This window comes from Podarcis pityusensis (genome assembly GCF_964106645.2).
Source record: "Podarcis pityusensis genome assembly, chromosome: 8".
NCBI classification, from domain to species: domain Eukaryota; kingdom Metazoa; phylum Chordata; class Lepidosauria; order Squamata; family Lacertidae; genus Podarcis; species Podarcis pityusensis.
This window is the reverse complement of record NC_138033.1, coordinates 19542531-19566484: the sequence shown is the minus strand read 5'-3', so window position 1 is coordinate 19566484 and position 23954 is coordinate 19542531. Positions and strand designations below refer to the sequence as shown.

At 44.9% G+C, this 23954-nt stretch overlaps 1 protein-coding gene across 2 annotated transcripts; it reads left to right on the top strand.

The window, feature by feature from the left end:
- The first annotated feature begins 2144 nt into the window (after window positions 1–2144).
- HTR1D (5-hydroxytryptamine receptor 1D) lies at window positions 2145–17333 on the top strand. 2 transcript variants are annotated; one of them, XM_081015453.1, is made up of 3 exons: window positions 2145–2909; window positions 12991–13113; window positions 15349–17333. In XM_081015453.1, the coding sequence occupies exon 3, from the start codon at window positions 15480–15482 to the stop codon at window positions 16614–16616; it is 1137 nt and encodes a 378-aa protein (XP_080871579.1). In that variant the 5' UTR covers window positions 2145–2909; window positions 12991–13113; window positions 15349–15479; the 3' UTR covers window positions 16617–17333. The 2 variants fall into 2 exon arrangements, with proteins under 2 accessions (XP_080871579.1, XP_080871580.1); XM_081015454.1 differs by lacking the exon at window positions 2145–2909 and adding an exon at window positions 2917–3171.
- The last annotated feature ends 6621 nt before the right edge of the window (window positions 17334–23954 follow it).

The window sequence follows — 23954 nt, the reverse complement described above, 5'->3', positions numbered from 1 at the left end:
TTTCATCTAAACAATCTTTCTTTTATGGCCGCCCTCAGGAGCAAGGAAATTAAAACCGGCGAGGTTAACATCTCCTTCCGCATTCGCTGCATTCTATCAGTAATTTAATCTTTTGGCTTAAAACCTGTGTTTTGGAATGTGCTTGATGGCACATTCATAAGGTAAGCAACATTTGGTCTCCTCTGCCTTGCGGAACACACATTTTCACGGCCAGGCATAAACAAAGGAGGAAATTAAAATTCACTTATGCTCCCATTTCTGATTCTTTTTGGTGGGAAGGAATGTTGTAGCAGAATTACTAAATTACTGGGTCAGACTTGAGGCGTCTGTAACATGATACTGCATTGATCTTGCATTGTCTAGTAGGATTTAGTGGGGTTCCACATGCCAGGCTGGGCCAACTGCACATTGTGTGGATCCTTTGCTCTCTAATGTCTAACCTATTCCACTAGTCTGATAAATTGCCCCAGGTAGTAGATAGGAACAACCAGTGCTATTTTTCTTTTTAAAAAATGTTTAGGGGTACTCTCATTTTGACTCAAGAAAATCACCATTTTATAATTCAAATTGGGGGAAATAAATACAGGAAATGCACAAAAGTACAGAGTCATCCTTAACTTTATACTTCTTTGCTGGCTGTGATGATGAAAAATAGTTAGTGATTTTCCTACTCATATTGAACTGTGCTGCCCCTCAATGAGGTCAAACTTTCATCAGTAAAACACCACACATCCACATTCCACACTGCTTCACACATTAAAGGCTCACTTCTGTCTGAGACTCAGGAAACACCTGAAAACGAAATGAAGCTGCCATCAGAGGTGGTAACAATCACTGTGCTAGATTCCAACTCCTACTTCACACATTAAACGCTTGCTTCCGTCTGAGACTCCAATTCACCGTGCTAGAGAAGAAACTAATATTTTTTTTAAAAAAAATTTAGTTTCTTCTCCTGTTAGATTCACAAAATGTTTATGGGTATGCGTACCCCTGCGTCCCCCCAGAAAAAAAGGACTGGGAGCAACTAATACATGTTCAAAGTACATCTAAAGCAGATCTAAAACACTTGGCTTCTCTTAAACTATCCTGGGAATTGCAGTTTATTAAGGGTGCTGGGAACTGTAGCTCTGTGCAGGGTTCCCGGGATTCTTTGGGGAAAACCATGATGTGGAAGTGATTGGGGAAACTAGCAAAAGACAGAACTTTTTCTAGCATAAAGATGCAAATGATGGAGACAGCATCACCCATTGTATTTTTGCTTACCCTGCCTGAAGAAGAAGTGGCCTTCCATTTGTGTTCAGTTTTAAACATACTGAAGAATAGGGAGTTCAGCTACTGGTCCATCTGGCTTAGAATTGTCTAAATCTGACTGGCAGAAGGTCTGTGGGGACTCATAGGGGAAGTCACCTTTCCATTGCTACAGCTGAGATCCTTCTAAGCGAAGATGCAAATGACGAGCAATGCAGTTGTATAACATATCTATTCAGAAATAAGCTCCAGTTGAGTTATGTGGTACTTACTACTTCCGGTATGGTATTATAGCCTGAATTTGGGCCCTTCTGCATGTTTGCTTGATCACTGAGCTCTGGGCCTTTCCCAGTTTTTTTCTTGCTCATCCTCATTCAGAAGGGTGAGGAAATGAGGGACAATTTAAATGCATCATCTTTCATATTCTCCACTTCCAAAGAAGCAATTCCCCTGATAGCAAGTATGGCACAACAGCCAACAATCTTTTGCTCAGGAGGAATGTGCTTATCCAAAACCCATATGTTATTTCTACAGTCCTCCCTTGTGATGGTCTCCACAACTACTGCACAAATTCTTCTAGTCGTCCTTGAATTTGGCATAATAAAACGAATAATGCATCCTTATGTTGGGTGCTTCTAAAGGAAATCAACAAGTTATACTGTCATATTAAGACTCCCTTTCTTGTCCTTCACCTTTTCCTTTTTACTCCATTATAATTTCCCCCCAAATTTCCCAGATACAAGAATGGGAAGCACACACACAAAGGAACTCCCCTCCACCGCTTTGCAAAGCAAATTCATAGGTGGGTTTAAGCAGAAATTTCATTTGAAAAACAGTCAACACATCCCATTTATTCTAAGATAGGTGGGCTTTTTAATCAACAAACAACAACAAGAAGTGATAAATTATAGACGAAGGGCATTTTTTATTTCCCTTTAAACATACATTGCAACGATTGCTGGATTTTTAACGGGCTGGATTCAGTAAACATGCGGGGAGGGGGGGGTTGCATGGAAGAAACCAGCTTGAACGGGTCTCGCCCTTCCGCCTCTTCTTCCCTCCCTCCCTTGCTCAGCGAATTACTCGAGGACGGGGGGAGTTCCATATGTAATCTAGGAGGTCTCAGAGGATCGGACAGCCGATCCCTCCATCGGCACACCCACTGCCGCCGCCACCTGAATGAAACAAACCTCCCTCAGTTCAGGCAGCCGAGCCCTCTCCGAAGAGCTGCTGCTCAACGTTTGCCTTCCGCCGTCGGGGAATTCGTAGCTGCCTGGGCAGAGGCGCCTTAAAAGAGTTTTTGAAAGGGCTCCCCCAGTCCTGCGCCGGGACCGAGGCGGTGACGCTTCCATTTCCGGACCGGAGTGAGAACTGTGCACTTCAGGCGTCAGCAGAGACCCGAGGGGGGGCGTACCTTTTGACCCGGCCGGACCGGAGTGAGAACCGCCGCGTTCGGAGGAGCCCGCCACGTGGAGGAGGAGCAGCAACGGCGGAGGAGGAGGAGGAAAGGAAGGACGGGGCCCTTTCGCGCTCCTAGCTCGCACCTAATCGCAACGTCTGATCCTCTTTCCCTGAAGAAGCAGCAGCCCCTCGCGGGGCTTGGCGTTGCCGGACCGACTGCGAAACTCAGGAGTAAACGTGGTCTTCTATCCGCGTCTGCCGTAAGTCGTGCGAATGTGCCTGTACACGCGTGTGCCGGGGGGATCGGGGCGAAAGAGGAGGGCTCCGGGAGGGACATATTTAGCAAAAGCCGCTTCAGCTGCCTGGTCCAACTTGGGATACTTGGAGCTCAGGAGTGAAGTCTGTTGGCAGTGGCGATCCACGCCACGGGCCACTTCGACGGGGCTACGCGGCTTGCCATTTCCCTTCGTGCTGCGAGAGATGCCACCACCTTGAAATCACCACTTTTGGAAATGAAAGGGGGTTTGTGCGTAAGGGCTACTAGCGCGCGCGCGAGGAAACGGCTACTCAGCAAAGATTAGGTGACAAAATGCTACTTGGAAGAAGAGAGAAAGCGATTGGTAGCGTGGGGTAACGGTGCCATATGTAGACGGAGAACTTGCTTCGACTAAATGACGTGTTTGATGGGCGATCGTCTGATTCAGTCCAAGCTACTCTGTATGAGATCTAGGAGCTGCGGCTTGCAGTTTTGCCTTTCCAAATCAAGGCAGAAATCGAGTTGTTGAGCTGACTCGACTTCTAGCTAAATCCAGCCTGATTGGAAAGAAATTTCCATGAGCTTTCACTTTGCAGACTGGGTCTGGACCTCAAATCTTGATGCTTTAAGACATCGCCGCCGCCCCCCCAACCCCACTACTGTATTTGCCCAAAGAGCAGATCCGCATAAAATCATTGATCTGGTTTGTACAGCTGTGTCCAAGCTAACCTCTTGCTTAAGGGCTAAGGAAGGGAAGCAAACGGAGAAGGAGTCCTGTGACACCTTGAAACTTACTTATTGTGGCATAACCTTCCATGGGCTAGAGCCTGTACCTGAAAATGTGAGTTCCCTGACCCACAAAAGCTTCCATTGCAATCAACTTGTTAGTTTTTAAGTTGCCACAGGACTGTAGGCTTTGCTGCGATAGTTTATGCCACTGTTGGTTGCAGTGGGAGAGAAGCAGGGACAATCTTCCAGTTGCCTCGTGCCAAAAATTGCCACTTGCTCCATTACTATTATTATTATTAATCACTTGTCCTCCTGCTACATACTCAAGTATTGCATTAGCCAATTCTGCCATGCACACGGAGCTAGGGTCAGGCTAGCCTCTTAGGCTGCCTTGGGAAGCAAGGCCAATTGAGCTCAGTGAGACTTACTGCCAAGTAAGAGTGTATAAGATCACTGCCTTAAGCAAAAAATAATGTTCCAGCATTATTCCAGCAGATCTGGTTAGGGCTGCTTAATGTGGGGAATGAATTCCATTGAAATCAGTGGGGTTTTAGCCTTTGACTGTTGTTTGTCATTAGCTGCCTTGGTGACAGATTTTTATCTCTGCTATCAGAATGTTGCCCTTTGAGTCAGTTTTTAAGCCTGAGTTTGATATGATGGCTGTGATTATTCTTCACTCATATCCTAATCTAACTGTATCTAGGATTTCTAGCCCTCCCACCCATGAAGCAAGGTGAGGTAACTGCCTCAGATAACAGGCAGGATCTTCCAAGGCAGCAGATCCCGATGTATATCTTTATTCCTGTCCATGGGCATAGCTGGGGGGCGCAGCTGCCCCCCATCAAGTAGAAATAGAAATACTTAACTAACTGACCAATCAGGTTGGTTCTTCCTCCCCTAACAAAAGTCTTGCCCCCCCCCAACAAAAATCCTGGCTATGCCCATGTTCCTGCCATGTTTGTGGTGTTGATCTTCACTCACCCCTGCTTTCCTGGTGGGAGGGAAGGCATCCTTTTGTGGTTCGCCTCAGGTTCCGAAATGTCTTGAGCCATTCCTGCCTTCCAGATTCACTATCCCGGGCTTCCTTAAATGACTCTGCCTCCCCCCCCCCCCCCATTTGCTGGCCACTATGTCAGGAACTCTTTCTCAGCACACCTACTGATCTCTATCTCTTCCAACAAATCCCCCATCAAAATCATAGGGAAGGGGTTGTTGCTCAGTGATAGACAGAAAGAAAGCAACAGTAAGCTGGGAATCATCATAGGCTCTGTACAAAGCCTCACTGATAAGTATGTACAGGATTTCAACCTGAATCTGTTAGTTTTAAAGACCCTAACAAGGGATCCCATAAATTTTGAGACCAATGGGAAATTTTGAGACCTTACCCAGTTTATTCATTTCTTAATCTTTTTTTCCAAAATTTAGAATAAGGTGAAGGGATATTAACTGGTCAAGGACTTGGGTGTTCAGGATTAAATTTGTTATGAAATTTACTGTGAAACCTTGGGCCAGTCACTGTCTCTCATCCTTACCTACCTCACAAGGATAAGATGGAGAAATGGAAAACTATGCGTGCCACCTTGGAAGAAAGGGGGATTTAATGTTATTGAGAAGAGCTTCAGGTTGTGTACCCCTGATCCTTAAGGGGCGTCAGGCAAGGTTTGAAATAATACAAGAACAAACCTAAAAATCAAAGAAAAAAGACTCTGGGACACAACGCAGTTCAGACTTTACATGCAGGTTCATGGCAAATCCAATGTGCTGGGACAGGTTTGCCTGGATTTGAAAATGCAAGTGTCCAGTTCTTTTACCTATTGAAGTTTGCCGGCAATTTAATACATTAAAAGCACGCACTCGTTTAACACCCAGACAGTTCTCTGATCCTAAGAGAGATGGATGTGTGGTGCCATTGGCTCAGTCTGTGGGCCAATGCAGGTACCATAAAACAAATGACTAAGGGCTGAACTAGATGTGATGTTAATTGTATAGATGCAATTAACATAAAAAATGTAATAGTAGCCATATAGGGGGCAGGCGGCTAAGCTGTATTGGGACCATATGGGAGGGACAGAGGGACCACCCTCCCACTCCCCGTTGTGGTACGTACTAAATAACTTGCCCCAGCTACTTTTACCCAGAAGAAAACAGTGGTGTGTGTGTGTATGTTAAACTCTCCCTCCTCCTGCAGTCTCAATGCTGCACAGTTAACATCATGTCCGCCTTGGCCCTTATATGAAGTAGATTATCTTAATGGACTAGTAACTTCTGAGGAATTTTATGCAAGACAGTGGCACAGAACTGACTGAATTCAAAGCTGAAAGCAGGCAAGTTTGACATACCTGGCCCCTACAAGCTGTTACTGGTCTGGGCTGAGTATCTCCTTCAACAGGGCTCTAGTTCCAGAAATGTAAGAGGCAGGATTATTCTACAAGTCCTTTTCCATAGCCCTCCTCCATTGCACTGCTTATTCCACAGATGCCCTCCAGATGGGCTGCAAAGTCCCATCATCCTCAACCATTTCTCATCCTGGCTGAGGCTGATGGGAATTGTAGTTCAAAACATCTGGAGTGCACCCTGCCAACTATTCCTGTTCCAGGCACCTGGGGAGAGTTTTCCCTAACCTTGCTATAACCAAGATCCTTTGGGGCTGAGCATGGGACTTTTTGCACACAAATCATTTGCTCTGTCACTGAGCTATTGCTCTTCCCCTGATGTGCTATGGAAAATATCAGCAGGACTGTGCAGTGAAATTTCAACCCCCCTCTAAAGAGAAACACATGTGAAAATGTTGCACTGGAATGCCAGATTTACAGGAAAGGCCTATGAACAGGAGCAGACAAGAACAGGTGGGTCTTGCCAGCACCTCATATCACCTAATGGATTTTACATTCCAGCATTGGTTTCTCATAGCTATTTCCCCATAGAGGCAAATCATTAAATGAGAATCCATGCTTAACAGCTTGCCTAGGAGATCTGCTTTCTCCTTCATCTAGCTTTCGCTACCAAAGCTGAAAGCGAATGCTGCGGCGCCCCCTAACGTCAAATCCTAGCCAAACGCAGAGAAACATGTGCACTTGGATTGTGGACACATTATAGACCACCAATCTTCAGCCTTCCTTTTTGGACTCTGCGCACACACCGTTAACCACAGTCTAGAACCTGCTTTCAGTTCTTCGTATGGGGATATACAAAATTAGAATAAAGCATTTAACAGGAAAATGCAGATAAAACTATCTACAAACACACAACTGAAACGTATAGCGCCTGGTAAGAGAAATAGCAGCAGCAACTGGGCAGTGATTTAAAAGGGCCATTCATTTTTAACTTGGGAAATTCATTGCCACCAGTCCATAGAATCATAGAATTGTGGAGTTGGAAGGGACCCCAGGGGTCATCTAGTCTAACCCACTGCAATGCAGGAATCTCAACTAAAGCATCTATGACAGATGCTATCCAATCTCTGCTTTAAAACCTTCACCCATGAAGGAGAGTTTGCCACCTTGCAAGGGAGTCTGTTCCACTGTTGAACAGCTCTTACAGTCAGAAAGTTCTTCCTGATGTTTAGTCAGAATTGCCTTTCTTGTAACTTGAAGCCATTGGTTTTCTCCGGAAGAGGAGAAAACAAACTTGCTCTATCTTCCATGCAACAATCCTTTAGATACTTGAAGATGGTTATCATATCTCCTCTCAGTCTCTTCTTTTCTAGGCTAAACATTCCCAACCCCCTCAACCATTCCTCATAAGGCTTGATTTCCAGACCCTTGATCATCTTGGTTGCCATCATCTGCGAATGTTCTTGCTTGTCAATAACCTTCTTAAACTGTGGCGCCCAGAACTGGACACAGTACTCCAGGTGTGGTCTGACCAAGGCAGAATAGAGCAGTCCTATTACTTCCCTTGGTCTAGAAACATTATGCTTCTGTTGATGCAGCCTAGAATAGCATTAGCTCTTTTTGCTGCTGCATCACACTGTTGACCCATGTTCAGCTTGTGATCTACTCAGACCCCCTAGATCCTTTTCATATGTACTACTGGCAAGCCAGATGTCCCCCATCTTATTTTGAGCAGCTGGTTCTTCCTGTCTAAGTGCAGAACCTTACATTTGTCCCTACTGAAATTCATCTTGGTAGTCTTAGCCCAGTTCTCCAGTTTGTTAAGGCCATCTTGAATCCTGATTTGATCTTCTGTAGGCATTAGCTACCCTTCCCAATTTGATGTCATCTGTAGTTTTGATGAGCATCCCCTCAACTCATTCATCCAAGTCGCCTCTAAGCTAGAGATGGTTGTAAGAGAGGATTAGACAAATTCTTGGGGGATTAGTTTACGAGCAGAATACTAGGTACCCATAGTTTTCCTTGTTTGACCTGAAAGAGCAGAGATAAGGAACATGTGGCCTTCCAGATGTTGCTTGACTGCAACTCCCATAATCCCATACCATTTCATGCTAGTTGGGTCTGATGGGCATTGAAGTCTAACAACATATGGAGGACCACAGGTTTCCCATCCCTGCTAAAATGAGACAGGACTTTTTGTAAGGTGGTACCCTATTTTGCAACACTCTCACTGGAGCTAACCAGCTGTGTGGTTCCAGGTGTGTACAATGTGCTTTGTCCAGGCATTTAACTACCAGGTGCTTTACTTGACTAATGCTAATGACTGCCTTTTAAAGTTATGTTGGCACTGATGCTGCTTCGCTTATGGTTTGATTGGTTATTTTAGATTTATAATTAGTCCTTTTGCTTGTTTTCGTAAGCTGCTTTGGACAGATATGTTGGGGGGGGAACAGGCTATAAAAATAAAGCTCACATGGAGTAGTGGCTCAGTGTGTTAAACTAGGACCTGGGACGGGGGCTGGGTTCAGATTCACACACTTAAGCGCAGAAGCTTTCTGTGTGATTTTGGATCTGTAATTTTCTGTTAGTCTTAACTTTCCTCCTAGGTGAGGGTAACATGGCGGCAACAGGAGAGAGATTGAAACTTGTACATTACTCTGAACTCTGTGGAGAAAAAGTGGCTTGTAATTAAAATAGGCATTTTAAAATAAATCAGCATGGATACATGAACAATTAGCTTTATATTATAGGGTTTCTATTATATTATGTTAATCTGGAACACAGGAAATTGTCTTGTAATATTTGTCCATGGAGCTATTCTGACTGGCGGCATCTCTTCTGGGTCTAAAACAGAGGTCTGTCCCCACCACCTGCTAACTAGAGATGGAAGGGATTAAACCTAGTACCGTCTACATATCATCTATCCTGCCAAAGATAACCAGATAGGGCCACAGGGAGAAATTAAAATGGTTGCTAGACCCAGCTGCCTGTCACTATTTGGACAGGCAGTAAAGGTAAAAAGCTAAAGGACCCCTGGATGGTTATATCCAGTCAAAGGCGACTATGGGGTTGTGGCATTCATCTCGCTTTCAGACCGACGTTTATCCACAGACAGGTTTCCAGGTCATGTGGCCAGCATGATTAAACCACTTCTGGCGCAACGGAACACTGTGACGGAAACCAGAGCGCACGGAAATGCTGTTTAACCTTCCCGCTGCAGCGGTACCTATTTATCTACTTGCACAGGCATGCTTTCAAACTGCTAGGTTGGCAGGAGCTGGGACAGAGCAACAGGAGCCCACCTTGTTGTGGGGATTCGAACCGCCAACCTTCTGATCGGCAAGCCCAAGAGGCTCAGTGGTTTCGACCACAGCACCACCCGCTATGACCCACCAACAGGGAAAGGACCCCACCAAAGGCTTTTTGCCCAGGGCCCTTTCAAACCCAGAACTAGACCTGAGAACTATAACACTATAATATATAGCATTTTAGCACTGGCCATTTATGGAAGTGAGAAGTCTAGTCACTTAACAAAAAAAGTATAGAAGAAGGGTTTTGTCAGGATACCGTCTTAGATTTTGGCTGAACGATTTCCTTTTTTTATCATTGCCTTGGAATCCCAGTTGCAGTGACAGCAATTTTATAGACTCTTGAGTCCAGAATCTTACAGAATCCAGGACTGTTTTCTGCCAAATGTCAACAGAACAGGGAAGCATGACTCTGTTTTCCACTGCTGCTGAAATAACTAGCCCATGACTGTTCATACTGATAGCTGCCTCAGATGAGTTATTTCATCCCTCTTGCAGAACTCATGACATATTCAATGGGAACTTTTTAATCCAGACTACCAGAGGCCTGGGAAAAAGCCATTTAATTGGCAGCCTTTAACCTTGCAAAAATCAAGTTACTGCATTTTTCTCCATATACGTACACATGTAACATAAAAATATCCTTTTGACGTGAACTGTAAACAAAGCTGATTTCAAGCATGGCACTGATAAAATACCAAACATAGTACAAAGCACTGTTTTCGTAAGTGAAACAGTTTCGATGGCATGAGATCCAAAACAGCAATTTTCCAACAATGTTATAGTACACTCTTATCATTTGGATTTGTTTGTCCTTTGTAGGACACACCATTATTTGTTAAAGTCACAATGGCTCACTGAAAACTTTCCAAATTCAGCTCCTTCTGTACTTTGTTGCAGCTATTATGTTTTTATATTCTGCTGAAAGCTGCCCAGAGTTGTTTATTATTATTATTATTATTATTATTATTATTATTGTTATACTGAGCAAATGAGAGGCAAGATAAGCTGATTTATATGTAAACCTAGCAATGCCTGCTTGATATCTAGGGAACACCTTCGTGATGTATCTGTAATCAAATTTTCCTATATGTTGAGCACATCTGCAACAGAGTGCAAAAGAAACTGTGATTGAATTTATTTTAATTGTTTATATCCTGCTTAAAAATATATATCCCTAAATGACTTACAAAAATAACAAATGAAAACAAAATATCCAGAACAAAGTAACTATTTTCAAATGCAAGGAGATAGCATTTCAGTGTAAAAAGGGTTTCAGTGACCCTCTAAAAGCTGGAAAAGTGGGGTTTGGCAAAACCAAGGGAGAAAATGCCACAACTGCAGTGCCAGCACTGAAAAGGCCCTGTTTTTCTAACATTTAAGAACATAAGAGAACCAGGCTGGATCAGACCAAAGGTTTCTGTTTCCACAGTGACCGACCAGATGACCAAAGCAGGACATGAGCACAATAGTGCACTTGCCAGTTTTCCCTCTAGAAAAGGATTGACATTTCCCTCCATTACTTTTAGCATGGTCCTATTGAAGAACCACAAATAAAAAGTTATATAAGTTGCCTATTGCCACTCAAAATGGGTTCTTATGTGGGAAACTCTACCATAAGGCAGGAATTGGGTATTATTAATATATACCAAATTATTATTATTACCAGAGCACCACCATCATCATCATCACAGTTTATTAATATATATTGCTCTGCAGCTGAAAGGCCCACAGTAGACAGCATATTAAAACAACAAAATATACAATAGAGTACAATAAAATGTCATCTATTAATCAGCAAGCAAAAGTTTAAGGCTGCAAGATCACAACTTACAAAGGCCAGACAAAAACATTCTCAAGCTTGAGAAATAAAGTTCACTTTCACCAACTACAGTGGTGCCTCGCAAGACTAAATTAATTCGTTCCGCAAGTTTTTTCTTCTTGCGAGTTTTTCGTCTTGCGATGCACGGTTTCCCATAGGAATGCATTGAAAATCAATTAATGCGTTCCTAGGGAAACCGACTTCAGACCAGGTCCGGGGACAGTCTGTCCCCCGACCTCTTCTGAAGGCTGGGGGGGGGGGACAAGGGCTTTTCTTCCCACCCACCCCAGCATTTTAAAAAACCCCGGGACAGCGGAGGGCTTCTCCGCTGTCCGGGGCGATCTTAAAATGCTGGCGGGCGGCATTTTAAAATCGCCCCGGGACAGCGGAGGACTTCTCCGCTGTCCGGGGCGATTTAAAAGCCCCTGGGAAGGCAGGCAGGGGGGACAAAGACTTTTGCCCCCCGCCAGCCTTCAGAAGAGGTCCTGGACCTCTTCTGAAGGCTGGCGGGGGGCGAAAGTCTTTGTCCCCCCCGCCTGCCTTCAAAAGCTGTCCGGCCAAGGCTTCGCGGACCTCTCCGCAAGCAGCGGCAGCACTGCCGCTGCTTGCGGAGAGTTGCCGGCATGCCGAAGCCTGCGCGCGCTGAGATCAGCGCGCCCAGGCTTCGCGGACCTCTCCGCGAGCAGCGGCAGCGCTGCCGCTGTTTGCGGAGAGTTGCCGGCATGCCGAAGCCTGCGCGCGCTGAGATCAGCGCGCCCAGGCTTCGCGGACCTCTCCGCGAGCAGCGGCAGCGCTGCCGCTGCTTGCGGAGAGTTGCCGGCATGCCGAAGCCTGCGCGCGCTGAGATCAGCGCGCCCAGGCTTCGCGGACCTCTCCTGCCTTCAAAAGCCGTCCGGGATAGCGGGAAGCGCTTCCCTGCTATCCCGGACTGCTTTTAAAATGCTGGCGGTGGGGAGCAAAGCCTTTCGGCCCCCGCCAGCCTTCCTGGACCTCTTCTGAAGGCCGGAGGGGGGGGGAAAGGCTTTGCTCCCCACCGCTAGCATTTAAAAGAGGTCCCCGGAGATTTCCCTATGGGCTTTCGTCTTGCGAAGCAAGCCCATAGGGAAATTCGTTTTGCGAAGCGCCTCCAAAACGGAAAACCCTTTCGTCTAGCGGGTTTTCCGTCTTGCGAGGCGTTCGTCTTGCGGGGTACCACTGTATATATGTAACAGGCTAGAAACCTGAACAATGAGAACTACTAAAGATAAAAAATAAAAAGGAAAGCTTACCCCTAGAAGAATTAAGGGTGTTCCCATCCTTAGTATAGTGAAGGTTTTAAATTTATGTTTCCAATCTCTCCATTTTCCACCCTCAGACGGTTCACCTTGTTGATGTCTCTAAGGCCAGGTAAGAATGTGCTTCTCTCATTGCTCGCCTGTCACCAGCTTAATGGGTGACTCACTGGGCAATGTTAAATTAACCACATGGCTCTATGTCTTAATAATAGAACCTTTTAGCAACAAAAGGTGTAGTGATGTGCCCAGAGTCGTTCAGAAACAAGGTCATTCTTGGTAATTGGAGAACTGCCCTGACAGCGACACAATTTAAAAGCATTATGGTTGGGGATTCCAGTGGATTTGAGGTTTGGACTAGGCCTCGGAGTCTCAACGCTCATTCTGGCTGACTTTAGCCTACTCCTCCATGAGAGACTAGGCCACAGCCTGGGCAATAATCCTCCAAATTGCAGATGGGCCCCAATGCCATGGGATGGTCCGTGCCTTCTGAATAAAAATAGAATAAATGAATAGCACAGGGGTTTTAGTCATGGACAGAGGAACTCTTGCTATCTGTGATTCTGTCACTGCTCCACTTACAATATATTCTTGGGCTAACACGCTCTGTTTCTTTCTTTAGATCCAGTCCCAGAATAATGAGCAGGGTCAGCTTTCTGTCTTTCTCCGCTCCAGGATCCCTGTGTGGCTTTGCAGTTAAGAATAATAAAGCATCCTCTGCCTGATCATGAACTATTTGCAGAAGGTAAGATCACAGAACCTGCAGAGACCTTCGTCCATGCATGGCGGTAGATGGCAGCTCGGCAATATGACATCGTTGCAGCGAACAGACAATGATGAGGGAGAGAGAAAGCCTTGCAGATTTAACGTGGTGTGGAGAAAGTGGATAGAGATAGAGGGGAAGGTACCTAAGGAAATACTTTCTGTTCTGAAGCAAGTTCTAGTGTTATGAGAGAGGGGTTGCCTCCCTGTACTGCTTGTGGACATCTCAGAGGCATCTGGAAAGTCACTGTGTGTAACAGAACAGGACTGTAGACTAGATAGGCCCTTGCTCTGATCTAGAAGAGCTCTTTTTGTTCTATTCAGGTATCACAAAGACTTGGTGTGTGCGCCTTGGCATTTAAAACTGAATTTATTTTTCTATGTAGGGACCGAGCTACAGGAGCTCACCCTGTCACGGGGATTCAAACTGCCGACCTTCTGATCTGTAAGCCCAAGAGGCTCAGTGGTTTAGACCACAGCGCCACCTGCGTCAGATAGTTCAGTATTTCTTCAGATCTATAGATTTCCTAAAGGGTTCAAGAAAGTTGCCAAAGTTTCTACAATTATATACTGAAAAGGAAAGGGGGGTAAAAAAAGTATTTTTTCCCCTGAAGGCCTTACCATTTAATGGTGCTTAGCAGTGGAAAATAACATATTCGAAAACGATTTAACGCTTTAGCGAACAGCAATTCCTTTTGGACTTTCTGTCTTGACTCATTGCAAAATGCCAGTGCAAACTTTGCTGTGCTAAGGTAGCAATTGCTTTTGACAGCCAGAGCAGCACCAGTTGCTGGATTGGCCTTTGTTACTGTCCTTCCCTCCTTCCTTGGGCAGCTCTACTTGTTTAACTCTGGAACCTGTAATGCCTGAAGGCAGAGGAGCGATGGTTTGCTGAGAACAGTTGGGTAGGTAAATCACTACAGTGATGATGGGACACTTTCCTTTCTCATTCTTGGATGAGAATCTAAGCACAAAGTGGAGGCTTTTGCTAATTGAAAATACAACTCACAAACACGAGAATATCCAAGGTTTGGGTTTGTTTGCTTTCTTAAATCGGTTTAAGAGTTCAGGAGCTTACAGAGAAACTCATTGAAATTGTATGTTGAAGTGTCTGCCTTAACTCCCATGCAGTAAATGCATTCCGGAACATTCTGCAGCATTATCTTTTGCAAACAGGAGCTACATGGGAGTTGCATTTGCTGAATTCTGGATCCAACCGCTTTCTAGGGCAGAGCTAGCTATTGTGCCCTCCAGTTCTTGATGGACTGCAGTTATAATCATCCCTGACATTGGCCATGCTGCCGTAGGTTGATGAGAGTTGAAGTCCGACAACAGCTTGAAGGTGCCATGTTGGCTACTCCAGATTTAGGGAGTATGTTCCAGTGAACGCAGTAAAGCCTTGGGGCCAGACTAGAAGGTGCATGACATGTGTGAATGTTAAGAATCAACTCTTCCCCACTCCCACCACTGCAGTCCTTACAAAAATCCCCTCTTCCCCAAAGCTGCTGTTTGGCCCAGGATGGAAACTGCTATTTGTACAAATAACAGCTTTCATCCTGGATCAATAAGAGCATTTTTTGGTTGGACTTCAGCACAGCATGGAAGTATTAACACAGAGACATAGACATGCCATGGTCCTGGGCCTGATTCTGCCTCCAGCAGCTGATATGTGTGTGTGTGTGTGTGTGTGAGAGAGAGAGACAGACAGACAGACAGACAGACAGATGCAATTACATATTTCACATACTGTCTAGTTTGGCTCTTACTTTTCAGTGAACATGGTTAGAATTGCAGTAGAAATTATATTATTACTGTTGATTGTATAGCCTGTGTTAATATGCCCCTGAGGATTAGCTGCTGGAGTCATAGCACAGGTATGTAGGGCTGTGCGAGTGGTGCACACTCAAAGCCAGATAAGCAAGGCTCTGGGCTTTGGGAAGGAAGTGTGAGGTTCTGACAGGGTCCTAGAGTCCTCCTACCTCCATGCCAAAGCCTAATTAGCACTTTCCCAGCTTTGGGAAGGAGGGCTGTAGGACCCTGTCAGAGCCTCATGACTCTTTCCCAAAGCTGGCTACCTTCTTACGCACCTTTGGGGGGGGGGGTCCACCAGATTTTGGCCTTGCACTGCGTTCCATAGTACCAAAGTCTGCATCACAAAGCACACTGTAGTTAATGCTTGGTTAATGCTTCTGTTATTGTCTTTGCTTCTGTTTCACAGTGGCGTGCTTTTTTTACCAACCTCGAAGATCTAGTTCAGAAAACCTGGTTTCGTTAAAGACCGAGACAGACGTTATCAAGTATATGTAAAGGATTAAGTTCAAAAGAGGAGGGGAGGAATCCAACACAGCCATGAAGACCCAGTACAACTGGTCTGCAAAGTCTATTCTCCTCAGCATGTCAAACAGATCTCTCAACGCCAGTGAAATGCCAGAGGAGTGGGATGAGGGGACGCTGCTAGGCCTGAAGGTTTCGCTTGCCGCCATCTTGGCTGTGATCACTCTGGCGACGATGCTCTTCAATATGTTTGTGATCATCACCATCATTCTGACCAGGAAACTCCACACTCCTGCAAATTACCTCATTGGCTCTTTGGCCGCCACAGACCTTTTAGTGTCCATCCTGGTCATGCCAATCAGCATTGCTAACACCATTAGCCACGAATGGAACTTTGGCCAAATCATGTGTGACATCTGGTTGTCCTCAGACATCACCTGCTGTACGGCCTCCATCTTGCACCTTTGCGTGATTGCCTTGGACCGGTACTGGGCCATCACGGATGCTCTCGAATATACCAAGCGCCGGACTGCCAGCAGAGCCGCCTTGATGATCACGGTGGTTTGGGTCATTTCCATCTGCATCTCCATGCCGCCCCTTTTCTGGAGACAGGCCAAAGCTCAAGAAGAAATACTGCACTGCGTCGTGAATACAGATCAGATCTCCTACACCATTTACTCCACCTGCGGCGCCTTCTATATCCCAACGGTGCTGCTCATCATCCTCTACGGTAGGATTTACGTGGCCGCTCGATCCCGGATTCTTAAGCCGCCATCGCTGTACGGGAAGCGATTTACCACGGCCCACCTGATCACTGGCTCAGCAGGCTCCTCCCTCTGCTCCCTCAGCTCAAACCTTCAGGAAGGGCATTCTCATTCCAGCAGCTCCCCAGTATTAATCAACCACGTAAGGATCAAAGTCGCCGATAGCATCCTGGAGAGGAAACGGATTTCGGCGGCCCGGGAAAGAAAAGCCACAAAAACTCTGGGGATTATTTTAGGAGCGTTCATTTTCTGCTGGCTCCCGTTCTTTGTGGTGTCTTTAGTCCTGCCTATCTGTCGCGAAGCTTGCTGGTCTCATCCCATTCTGCTTGACATTTTCACATGGCTAGGCTACCTGAACTCACTAATCAACCCCGTGATATATACTGCCTTTAACGAAGACTTCAAACAGGCTTTTCAGAAAATGATTCGGTTTAAGAAGTGCTCCTAGTCCCGAAACTCCTTCCGGGTTTGACATAGCTGCCAAGACATAAACTGTACCCCACCTGCACTCAGAGTTTCCTATGGGGTAGATGATGATGGTCTCATTGACTGTATTCAGCTGATTATAACTCGGCTTAATGACGCTTTTTGGCAACTTGCATGCAGCCCTTCTATTTTCCTCTCCAGCTGAACAAACTAGGAAGTGTTACAGTAACGGAATGGAAGTCTTCCATTTCTTCCAAACCAGGAAACTGTGGTTAATGACTTCAGAACAAACCAGTATGTATGAATTTGTGAAGATACCCTACAGTGCAGCCTTATGCAGGAGTAATACTCATTAATTTCAGTGGGGCTTATTCCCACGTGAGCAGGTGTAGGATTGCAGCCCTGATATCCTGGCTTGTTCTGAAGCCATTGGCCATAGTTTCCTGGTTCAGTTGAAAGAGGAAACCATAGTTATTTTCAGGGTTCCTTGTCTGTTCACTCCTCTTCCAAAGGGAGGAGAAAAGGGGCTGCATGCATGCCCACTAAATCTTAGTAAGCAAACATGTGGTGGAACAAACCAGTCTATTGTTGCGTGTGACTTTTCACTGTCTTTTCTTTTGTTCTCTGTGATAAAGATAACTTTTTAAGACTTACTAGTCTGTGCATTGAATACATGTATCTACAAAACCAGAAGATGATTTCAAAACAAGCAGGATGGAATAAATAATGTTGTTATGAACTGTGTCGCTCGACACAATCTTTTCATTCTTGCTTTACTACATATTAACAAATTTGTATTATTTGTCTCAGATTTCTCACCTACCCACTTTTGTAATTTGGGAATGAAACACTGGCTGAATTTTCAGGGTTTGTTTTCTAAGGGTTACGGTGCAAATTATATGAAGTGCTTTTGAGCATTTGGGCAAAGAACTATATATTATTATTATTGTTGTTGCTGCTGCTGTTCTTGTTATTTCATTGTGCAAATTATGAGAAGAAATTGTACATTGTTGGTTGTAGGAAGATTACAGTGTGAGAAATGGGTATAAAGCTTTGCTCCTGGCTATCCCAAATTCTCTTTTCCTCCAACGCAGCTTTGAACAATTTTCACTATTCATTCAGGATTTTGTGAGATACTCAGCAAAAGTGTTGGGTTCCCAGAATCCCATGGGAAAATTTGCACAAAAGATCTATCAAAATACTAATATTGTTGTATCCCACCCCAATCTCTGAGCACTGCAAGATTCCAGAGCTTCCAGATGCTTACCGAGGCTTCATGTCTCCTTTGGAATGAGATACAGCAGAGTGGTGTCTTTTAAGATAAATGGTTTTGTTGTTTAGTCGTTTAGTTGTGTCGGACTCTTCGTGACCCCATGGACCAGAGCACGCCAGGCACTCCTGTCTTCCACTGCCTCCCACAGTTTGGTCAAACTCATGCTGGTAGCTTCGAGAACACTGTCCAGCCATCTCGTCCTCTGTCGTCCCCTTCTCCTTGTGCCCTCCATCTTTCCCAACATCAGGGTCTTTCCAGGGAGTCTTCTCTTCTCATGAGGTGGCCCAAGTATTGGAGCCTCAGCTTCAGGATCTGTCCTTCCAGTGAGCACTCAGGGCTGATTTCCTTAAGAGTGGATAGGTTTGATCTTCTTGCAGTCCATGGGACTCTCAAGAGTCTCCTCCAGCACCATAATTCAAAAGCATCAATTCTTCGGCTATCAGCCTTCTTTATGGTCCAGCTCTCACTTCCATACATCACTACTATAAATGGTTTATTTACACATACAGTGGTACCTCAGGTTACATACACTTCAGGTTACACACTCCGCTAACCCAGAAATAGTGCTTCAGGGTAAGAACTTTGCTTCAGGATAAGAACAGAAATCGGGCTCCGGCGGCATGGCGGCAGCAGGAGGCCCCATTAGCTAAAGTGGTGCTTCAGGTTAAGAACAGTTTCAGGTTAAGAACGGACCTTCAAAATGAATTAAGTACTTAACCCGAGGTACCACTGTACTGTATATTCAACTTGAGCCTATGATGATGGGTTCATAACATTAACTCTCCAAAAGGACCTTGCCTCTCTGATTCTCTGGCTTCTCAGCTTGCCACTTTGCCTCCAGCTTCTGGCTCAGCGCTCAACTCAACTCTCACCTTTATCTTTATAACTACCAGCCAGAGCCATCCCTTTTTTCCTTCATGGCCCATTAGCTCACCAGTAAACTAGCCTGGCTATTCCACAAATTAGAAAGGGGGCCCAGGCATACATCCTAATCGCCCCCAACTCATAAGAATATATTTATGTCACCAAGCCAGAATAGCCAGATGGATCAGGCCAATAACCCATCTAGCCTCACATCCTGTTCTTGCAGCGGCCAACCAGATGCCAGTGGGAAAGAAGGGAACAGAACATGAGCACAAGAGCTCTCTCCCCTCCTGCGCTACTGGCATTTAGAAGCACTGCTGCCCCGAAAGCATTACAGGCACACCAGGCACACTGACTGGCATGAGCATTCCAGGGTGTCTCACAGACAGAGGTCTTTCCTCATACCAAGGATTGGAACCTGGAACCTTTTACAAACAAACCAGGTGTTGTGCTCTTTTCCCTATGACCCACAGCTGCTGTATGTTGTACAGGTGTGTAGAAGGTGGAATCTTGGCAGGTGCAGCTTGCTGTGTCCAGGCCACAAAAGCCATCCTTTTCCTTTATCATAATATATGCCTTCTCCACCTCATTGTTGACTTAATTTTGTGAACGAACAACACTAGTCACAATGCTGTTTGCATGCATATGGCGGACAGAAGATAAGGTGCCCTATTGCAAAGCAGTATGCTATCGTTATCAACCCCTCCAAATCAGATCATATTCAAATAGCCCCTCTAGAAGGTTACCTGGGTGGTGGACGTGCCTCCCTGTTTTCATTCATAAAGCAGAGAAATGAATGCCATGCTCTTATCAGATTGGTCGCCTTTTATCACCCTCTCTGGTGAGGGGTGAGGTGTTCAGATAGGGAAGGGGTAGGCAACCTAAGGCCCATGGGCCACAAGCAGCCCACGGGGGTCGTTTAACCAGCCCACGAGCTGCCCCCAAATTGAGCCACCCGCTCGGCGAGTCCCCGTGCGCAGCATGGTGCGGGGACTTGCTTCCATGGCAACGGAAATTGCATCTGCACAGGCATAGATGTCAAAAATTGGGTCTGCACAGATGCCAGAAATCGCGGGCACACGCAGACACACATGCGCAATCCAGCCCACAGAGGGATCTCTGCTGGAGTGAACCGGCCCAGGCGTGGTAAACCTTGCTGACCAGTGAGATAGGGCTATAGCCCAAACACTGTTTAGCCACCCCTTCCTGGAGGGCTTTTTACCAATTTCCAGCATCCACTGACTTTCATTCTTGCAGCAGCCAGGAATATAGTGAAAGCAGCTCTTTACTCACATGAGATGATTAGAATCAGTACCCGGTGACAGCAGTTTGAGCCCTGGAGTTGATGGTTGGCAAGTAATATTGGCAATTTCCCAAATTCCCAATTCCCAAAATGTTGCCACTTTGGGGCGCATGTTAAAAATGTCCTTGTAGCTTTGCAGCCTTGTCAGCAAAGGGGAAAGATGGGCATATTGATCCGAGATCGACTCCAGGGAGTCCAGTGCCATTGAAGAAGTGTCTTCAGAGATGCTTCCTGGACCCTGGCAGATGTGGTTTCCAGCAGAGGTTTAGACAACACTGTATTCAACACAGTATCATCCGTTTGTACTCCCAAATTCCCCTACCTCTTAGAAACCTTTAGAATCTCCCATGGCCTTCCCAGTAAGCAATTAATTTATTTCTGAGGCAACCATTTCCATCTGGCTATGAGATCTAGTTCATAAACTTACAAATAATACTCTGTGTCTGAAGTTTGGTTTCATTTCTGTATTTCTTGTGTAGCATAATAAAATGGCTTAAGAGAGTCATACCTGATAAAATTTATTCTTCCAACTATTCAACAATAGAGATGAGGGAGAAATTCTGTTCAGTTTGCATTTAGAGCTGGATTTACCTAATGCAAACTTTCAGAAAATATGTCCAAACACAACCACCCTTTGAAATCCACACTTTTCCAAATCTTGCAGTGCAGTTCTTCAGCCAACTAATGTGCACAAAAATACACAAAGTGCATGTAAAATGCATATATAATTGGGGGGAAACACAAAAATGGATTATATTATGGAAAAATGCTTTGCATAATTGTGTATATCAGGATAAATTTATGCTAAAGTGTGAATTAATTTTCATGAGAACTTTTTTAAAATCACAAACAGACATAGAAATGCAGAGAACTGAAGGCTGGAAAAATGAGAAACCAAGAGAAATGCATTGTATTAGGGGATAATTGCTTTGCAAAATTGTGCATGTTAGACAAAAATGGATGCACACACACATATATATGCATGAGGAAATCTGCAGTAAAATGCTGACAATTTTTCATGAGGACTTTAAGCAAATAGATTTCCAAACTGATGTGTAAATATGGAAAACTGAACCTAAGATTGGAAAGTTAGAAACTGAGAAACCAGAACTGATAGGTTCAACCATCCCTCTTAGCCAGGGGTCAGCAAACTTTTTCAGCAGGGTGCTGGTCCACTGTCCCTCAGACCTTGTGGGGGGCCAGACTATATTTTTTGGTGAGGAAATGAACGAATTCCTATGCCCCACAAATAACCCAGAGATGCATTTTAAATAAAAGGACACATTCTGCTCATGTAAAAACACACTGATTCCTGGACCATCCGCGGGCCAGATTTAGAAGGCGATTGGGCCGGATCCGGTTTGATTTAGGTATGGGACAGCTGCATATTCCTGCATTGAGGGAGTTGAACTAGGTGATTCCATGATTCTATGATTCTGTGAAACAGAAAACAAAATACATTGAGAAAAGAAGTTACTGTCAGTTAACGTAATAATAGTCGTGTGTCAGGAGAGGGCGGTATACGCATGCATTTTGAGTACTGGGCTTCCTTTGTTCAACAAGCTGTGGGAGAAGAATGTTACCAAGATTGAAAAGGACAAAAAATAAAAGAAAAATGAAACCAACCAAATTGCTCTTCCACTGCATGAAGCCGGGGTGCCCCACTGAGAAACAGAGATAACAAAATTGAAGGCAGTTAATAGATCCTTTTTCTGCCATTTATCTTTCAAAGATACAGCGAGGCATGTCTGCCTTACAAAGCAAATCCAAGGTCAAACGGGGTATCACGCTTAACACAAGCTGTGTGCACGCTAATACGTCCGTAGCACAAGAATGCAGTTTTTCCTCCATCCGGAATTGTTCGAGCTCGTCCTCAACGTGCTGCTCTTAATCTAGATTGATTCTAGATACCGCTGCCCAAAGAAAGGTGGGTGTGGTTTGTTTGGTACGTGTTTGAAAGCCCGCACCTTGATTCGATTATGCATGCCTTTTCTTCCCTGCACGTGCTCCAGGTGAGAGAAGGAGGAAGTGGCGGTTGCAATAATCAAGGTTCGCGTCCATCCACAACGTCATTGGGCAGGCGTGGAAACACCTCTCATTACAGGGACCGCCTTTGCGTGTGTTCATCTTTTTCCTCCCCTTCAAATGGACACACTGTGAGGAAATGCAGAATCAATCTACAATGAGATTTTATTTTTTTGAATAAAACCAGTTTTTCAAGAAGTGCTTTTCAGGGGCAACAGATATATGCAGTGGATCTATTCTAGATTGTGTGTGGATTGCATAGAAAACAGAGGTCTCCATTCTTTTCCAATGATTCTCCAGCTTCCATTAATTCTGAAATAAAATGTTGTGTGTACACAGCCACATATATGAATATAGATTTCTCACTGAAAGTGGACATGTGGCAAAGGGGGGTGGCTGCACAACTTACTTTCTAGTGAGGTTCCTTCTTTTAAATAATATTTTTAAAATTTATATCCCGCCTATCATGGTGGGTTTCCCCCAGCCACTCTGGGCGGCGTACAACATATAAAAACACAACAAAGCATCAAACATTAAAAAACAAAATATCCCATACAAGCAACAAACAAATCAATAAATCAGTAGATAACAATAACAAGAAGAATAACAAGAATAAACAGTTTACAGTTAAACCCAAATTAAAATAATCGCCAACCCCAACTAAACATTTAACCAACATCAACCCAACAAAATCAAAATAGAGGAACCAAAATTAGAACCATTTAAAACATTTTTGGTGTGTTGCCCCAATCCAAGAGTTGTTCCAGCAATGTCCCTCTGGCCTCCCAGGAGTCTCTTTTAGGTAGGACCAGTGGCACCTGGTGATCTTACTTTGATGGAGGATGAAAGTGACCGTGCTATGAGCAAGTTTTGAGATGCTGGGTCTAGCTACCATTTATATTTCCCATAATACCCTGGAGCGATGCTGTATTGGGGCATTGTGGGAAATTAAAATCTCAGGCTCTTGGCACTGCTTGGAATGCCAGGCTGGGGTTAAACATGAAAGGGTGGAGGCAGAGCAGGCTACATCAGTGGGTGATGTCAGGGTGCAGGGGCCCAGCAATTGCCTAAGGATGTTAGGTGCTGGCTCTGAAGCCACAGAACCCCTGTCTTTGATCAGTATGCAGTCTGCCACCTGAGGCAACTGGTTCAGGATGGATAATAGGAGGGCTGGCCGTGCTTTGCTACAGGGGGAACAACAGTTCAGTGGTGGTAAAGCATGTGCTTTGCATGCAGACGGACCCTAGTTCAACTCCAGGTATCGCCAGTTTAAAAGGATGGCCATCAGGCAAAGAGCAAGCAATCTGAGACCCTGGAGAGTCACTGCTAGGCGGATGATATGGGGCTCGGTGGACAGTCTTGATTTGGCATAAAGCACTTTCCAGTTGCCATTGCATACATCTTAAATTGCATATGTACACACCTGTGTTTTAAATTTATAAAAAGGTACAGTGGTGCCTCGCAAGACGAAATTAATTCGTTCCGCAAGTTTTTTCGTCTAGCGAATTTTTTGTCTTGCGAAGCACAAAATCCCATAGGAATGCATTGAAATTCAAATAATGCGTTCCTATGGTCAAAAAAAGTCCAAACAAAGCCAAATTTGGTACAACAAGAGTTTATTAAGTGCTCTTTAAAGTCACACATACTGTAAAGAGCATTTCAAAAACTGAAGGAACAATAAATTAAGTTGCTAAACATGACAGAAAAACATTTAAAAATCAACAAAGTGTACAGTACATTTTCTAAGACTCTGGGGGACCACTCGAAGAAGGTTCCTCTTCCACTCTTTGCTTCTTGCTGAAGAACCTGTCCATGGTCTGCTGCTTCATCCGCCTTTTCAGCACCTCCCTGAAAGGCGACATGACCGTCGTATCAAAAGTGTTCGCAAGGTCATG

Coding starts and splice junctions, on each gene's coding strand:
- HTR1D (XM_081015453.1), top strand. CDS start 15,480: ATGAAGACCCAGTACAACTGGTCTGCAAAGTCTATTCTCCTCAGCATG.